The following is a 6,000-nucleotide window of genomic DNA, read 5'->3' on the forward strand; positions in this document are numbered from 1 at the left end:
TGCTGAGCCTCCCAAGAGGAGGGAGTTCCAAGGAGTAGAGGCCACTTGGAAAAAGGCCCCGCTACTTGTCAAAGGTAGTTTAACTCCCACAATTCATTGTACCCAGAGCAGAGTTTCGTTGGCAAGTCTTAATGTCTGGTGTATCTCTTTCCTCTTTCACCCTTCATTCCTTGACATGGGATGATCTCATGGCTCAGTTCTTTCTTCTCTCTCTCTCTCTGTCCAAGCAGGTGATAGAAAGCCAAGAAAGATGACAGACGCGGATCCTCTGCTAAAGAGAATGGGTGATACATCACCACCAACCACCTGTGTGGATTCTTCCACTTTGGCTGTGATGCGTGAGCGATGGTGCTATAACAAACAGCAGCAAACAGAGAAAGCAGAAGAAGAATCCAGAGCACCTGCTGAAGGCCACGATGGATCCGTCGCAGAGGCAAAGGATAACCTAGAAGGAAAGGAAGCAGCAGTACGGGCCAGGCTGGAAAAGTTTGCATATTCCAAAGGTGGGGAGGCGGATGACTGCCAGACAGAGCTTTTTACCGGTCAGACTGCTGAGGGCCAAGAGAAGCTCTCTTACGAATGCCCCGAGTGTGGGAAATCCTTCAGGGCCAAACACCTACTGCTTGACCATCAGAATAGCCACACGGAGAAACAGTACGAACGCGGGAAATCCTTTCCTTGTGAGAACAAGTTGATGACTCATCAGATCGCCCATACAGGAGTGAAACCATTTCTTTGCGCTGAATGTGGGGAGGATTTCTATTGGGAAGATGCCCTGATGAGCCATATGAAAACGCATGGCTTCCAGCCTGCGCATGAATGTTCTGAGTGTGGTCAAAGCTTTGACCAGAGGGATCAGCTGGTGAGGCATCAGAGGAGTCACGCGGGATCCTTAGAAGAGGCCGTGGTGGCAGAAGGCATTGGCTCACCCACCCAGGAAATAGGGAATGTGAGCGGGCAGAGGCCCACATGAATTTCGCAGTTCTGTTGGTTTTTCTGCCTTTCTCCCCTTCTGTGTCTCTCACCCTGTGCCCGCTCACGCTCTTCTCTCCCATCTTTCACACATGTATTCTAAAAGTTAACCAGCACTTCAAGAGTGCTGCCCTCTCTTTTCTCTTCCGAAAGACTCCTTTCCGACTTCTGAACCAACCACTTGTAAACTGTCTGTTACAGCAGCTTGGTTTGCAGCGGTGAGAAGCTGCCTCCACCTCATGAGAAGGTTCAGCTGCTTGCTTGTGCAGATCAAAACTCTGATAAAGTTGCAGGATCAAGGCAGACTTTTTTTTTTCCTAGCCAGTTGGCTCTACCAATTTCTCATGAATCTGTTTGCACCTTAGGGGTGTGCGTGCTGGCAGGCTTTTGAGCATTTAGGATGTTCTCAGACATTCTAGAATTCCGCAGCATTGCACTCATGCCTAGGAAGAGATCCTTTCAGTTCAGCCACCTGAAAACAGAGCTCTTCATAGCCGGTAGTTGCAGACATTTCAAAGACTGTGTCCTGCGTCTCCCCCCCCCCCTTTTCCTCTCACCCCTTTTGTCTTGTACCTTTAGCTTGGTATCGCACCTGATTTTCTCCAGCCACAGTTAGTGCTTTAAACTATAACCCCAAACTGGCTTTGACTTCATAAGCAGATTTAGAGGTGCTCTGAAGACAGAGCAATCTTAAGTCAGGAAGAAGACGTCAGGGAATTCATATGGAGGAAAAAAAACCTGTTAACGGGTAGTCATTCAGACATAAAAAGAACGAGTAGTCATTCAGACATAAAAAGAAGGCAGAGAACCTGTGTTTGGAAAGCCCATTACCTCTCATTGCACATAAAGGAATCCATGTGACAAAGAGTGTATGGAGGATGACCATATGGAAAGCAGGGCTCTTTAGCAGTTGCATTGAAAAGGGAATTTCATAGAATAGTAGGATTGGAAGGGGCCTATAAGGCCATCTAGTCCAAACCCCTGCAGTTAAAGCTGCAGGAGCCCTGCCCTCTTTTGTATCTGGACATGTTAGGCAGGGCTCCTTTAGCTTTAACTGTGGTGATGAAGTGGGAATGTCACCAGGTGCTGTATGCCTACAAATGACACCTGCTGAAATTCCCTTTTCAGTACAACTGTTAAAGAGACAGGAGCCTTGTCCTTTCCATGTGGTCACCCTACCTTATGAATCATAATGTCTGTTCTGATCATGTGTGGATTCCCTGGTGTCTTAATGCCACGAACATGTGCAATGCTATTCCATTTCTTATCAGGTGGGTGGGAAAGCCATCTCAAATCTAGGCTTCCCCATCCCCACTTTTTAAAACTCTAATTTTAATCCAGTTACAAACAAGGGGGAACACTAGTCCCCCCCCCAAATATGAAATTTTAAAAGAGGGAAAGGTGGGTGGGGTTGTGGTATTTCAGGCACATGAAATGGTAAAAGAAATAGTGTATATTAAACTTATGACTATTGAGCAGAAGTCTGAAACGTTGAGCAGATAACCTGGTATTTGTCCACTTCAAGCTTGCATCGATACATATTCTCAAATTTAATTAAGGCTAATTTAAGCTTGCTCTGCATTGTCCCACCTACTGCCTGATCCTAAGGAAGCTTACTCAAAAAGGAAGTCCCAAGTTCATTTGAAACTTGCCTCATTTCATGTACTACTTAAACTCAGTGGGACTTGAGTAAGCATGGATAGGACTGGATAACATAAAACAACCATTTCAGTCTCCAAATGGAATGAGGTAGCAAATTAAGAACTCGAGACATTTCTACAGTACCCTCCAACCCTTCTTAGGACTGGCAAGCATTCAAATTGAGGTTGCCAAGTTTTTTTTAATTAGGACCCACACCTCTGCCTGCAATTTCAGCAGATACTAGCAGATGATGGAACAATCCTTATTTCCCATGATGTGAAAAATTCCACATGAATTGCATGCATCAAGATGGATTAAACGCCTAAGGGCAAACCAGGTACAGTGTGTTCCCCTCCGCTGGCACCCAGAGAATGACAACTGGAAAGGTGAGAAGAGACAATTACGGGAAGGCTTGAGAGCAAGTCTTAAAATATCTGGTGGGTTGTCATCAGATGGAGCAGATGTGTTCTCTCTTGTTCCAGAGGGCAGGGCTGGAACCAATGGGTGGAAATGGCAGAGAATGTAGGCTAAGCATCAAGAGAAACTGCAGTGCTGGGGGTATTTAAGCTGAGCTGGCCTTTATCAGGGAAGCTCTAGTTGAAACCTGATGAAGATTTAATTCACATAACATCGGGGTGCTTAATAAGCCATATTGACATTAACCAGCCTACACATGTTGATTGCAATCCTGGTTTACAATATATCCTCACTGGGTTCAGCTTGTAACATTCAAATATGGCAGGGTGGTGGTAACGAACCACTCAGAACTCGTGGTCTGTTGTAGGGTGGCTGGATGGCTCATTAAGCCCGGTTCATTTCTCACAACAAGGTAATTACGTAAACCGGGCTGTCCTATGCAGGGTTGGTGAACACGCTACTGCAGCTTATTAACCAGCCCTGTGTTGTACAAACTGGCACACAGCTTTGAGCAGGTTGTCTTTGATCCTATGATTCTAATTCAGATTTCCACACAATACACCTACTTCTCTCCACCACCACCCCTTCTCTGTTGCTCTTGATTCAGCTTTCTGGAATCTCTTTTCTTTGCCATGCTCCTCCTTTGCTTTTGTCTCATGACATCTTCTCTGTAATGCTCTAGGCCTGGAAACAACTGGTTGGTTTTAAATGCTACATTTTCGTAGGCTTTTGGTCAAAAGATCCTAAAAAATAAATCTGTTGGTTTGGACCGAGGGCCCATATTGTTCAGCATCTCATTTTACATAAGCCAACCAGATCTGGTCAAGCAGAAGTTTCAAGGAAGCCTACAAGCAAGATAAGAATAGCCCTTTCCTGCTGTTGACCCCTGGCAACTGATATTTAGAGGTATACTGCCTCAGAATATGGACGCTTAATTTCATTCACTGCTAATACCCTTTGCAGTCAATTTCTTAAAAACGTTCAGAGAGAGAAATGGTTGGAAAAGCTTTGTATAATTTTTTTTGTGTCATGCTGCTGTTAAGGGCACGAGTGCGGGGACAGATAAGTTAGTCTTGTTCTGCAATCCCGACACATGTTTATTCAGAGGCAAGTCCAGCTGAATTCAGGGAACTTACTTCTAAGTAAGAGTGTATGGGATTGCAGACTTAGCTACATATTCCTAAAAAGGGGGGGGGGGTATTGTCTATAGTAGAATGAAATATTGAATATTGCCCTAGAGTCATGTTGCTTGTATAAATTGTGACAGGTTTGGAAGAACTTGTTGACATGATTTCTCCTCAATAAAGATTTTTACAACTTTGAAAGCTAAAGTATTGTTTTAAAACAACGCACTACTATCGGAGTCATGTTCTTAGAACATTCTGGAAACTTGGCTTATTGTGAACACTTCCCTGAGAGTAAATCCCAGTGAACCTACTGGGACTTATTTCTGAGTAGATAGGTGTAGGATTGTGTTATTTAAAATTTATGGTTGCAATCCATTGTGCAGCTATGCATGTATTAAAAACATCCCCCCCCCCTTCATCAAGCTTAAGTTTAGGATGGCTTGCAAAACTGAAAAACCCAACACGCAAGATCAAGTTAAAATAGTTAACTAAAGACGCAATCCTATGCATGTTTAGACAGGGGGGGAAATCCTACATGCCTGGCCGGGGAATGCTGGGAGTTGTAGGATTTTTTTCTGTGTAAACATGCATGGGATTGTGCCTTTAATTAATTAAGAGCAAGTTAAATTACTGTAGGATTAACACTTCAAAGCAGTAGTGCTAAGTGGATACTTGACCAATTAGCACTTACCCATAGTTAAAACCTGGAAAGGCTTTAGTAAATGAAACAGTATTTTTACCTGGTCTAAAAAACAAAAGTATACGCCAAATGAACATTAGGGGTGGGGTGTCAAGTTGAAGCACCATAAGCAAAAAGTCCCTATTGCTGGTCTCCATTTTCCATCTAAATTCAGAACAAGGGGTGGGGGACCCTTTGGCCTTTCAAATGCTAACCACCACCTTGCTTAGGCAAACACTAAACCTATAAGCCAGGATGTTCTTAAAGATTATTCTTTTTCTGGATCCGTTTGTGTTGAATCTTGTTTACCTCATAACTTTACACATTTTGGGGTGGAGGAGTAAGGAAGGAGATGGACCTCGCTTGGCCTGAAAGGAGTAAAAAAAGTGCCCCAAACCGAGATATCTTTAGCCCCTTTCAGATGTTTAGGAGGGACATTGGCCCCGTTCAGAAGACACCTTAAACCATAGCTTTAACCATGGTGAATAAAGCAAAAAGCCTTCTTTACCATGGTTAAAGCCATGGTTTAAGGTGTCTTCTAAACACAGCCTGGCTTTCTGGCTTAACTACCATGGTTAAAGCCATGCTTTAAGATGTCTTCTGAATGGGGCCAAAATGGCAGCTTATTAACCAGCCCTGTGTTGTACAAACTGGCACACAGCTTTGAGCAGGTTGTCTTTGATCCTATGATTCTAATTCAGATTTCCACACAATACACCTACTTCTCTCCACCACCATCCCTTCTCTGTTGCTCTTGATTCAGCTTTCTAGAATCTCTTTTCTTTGCCATGCTCCTCCTTTGCTTTTGTCTCATGACATCTTCTCTGTAATGCTCTAGGCCTGGAAACAACTGGTTGGTTTTAAATGCTACATTTTCGTAGGCTTTTGGTCAAAAGATCCTAAAAATAAATCTGTTGGTTTGGACCGAGGGCCCATATTGTTCAGCATCTCATTTTACATAAGCCGACCAGATCTGGTCAAGCTTGGCTTTCTGGCTTAACCACCATGGTTAAAGCCATGCTTTAAGATGTCTTCTGAATGGGGCCAAAATGGACTTTCAAATAGCCTGACCTGAAGCCATTTAGGGCCTTAAAAGTAACAACTAGCACTTTGTATTGGACCTGGAAACACATGGCTAAACACTGCAGCTGGTACATAATCAGT

At 43.8% G+C, this 6,000-nt stretch overlaps 1 protein-coding gene across 1 annotated transcript in view; it reads left to right on the forward strand.

Moving 5' to 3' along the window:
* LOC134396124 (zinc finger protein 287-like) overlaps positions 1–3,383 on the forward strand; it is a 30,898-nt gene extending 27,515 nt beyond the window's left edge. Inside the window, exon 11 of the mRNA XM_063122485.1 lies at positions 231–3,383. Within this exon, the coding sequence (XP_062978555.1) occupies positions 231–973 (743 nt within the window). The 3' untranslated portion in view covers positions 974–3,383. The remainder of the gene's footprint in view (positions 1–230) is intronic.
* The last annotated feature ends 2,617 nt before the right edge of the window (positions 3,384–6,000 follow it).

This window comes from Elgaria multicarinata, chromosome 3 (assembly GCF_023053635.1).
Source record: "Elgaria multicarinata webbii isolate HBS135686 ecotype San Diego chromosome 3, rElgMul1.1.pri, whole genome shotgun sequence".
Classification (NCBI taxonomy): domain Eukaryota; kingdom Metazoa; phylum Chordata; class Lepidosauria; order Squamata; family Anguidae; genus Elgaria; species Elgaria multicarinata.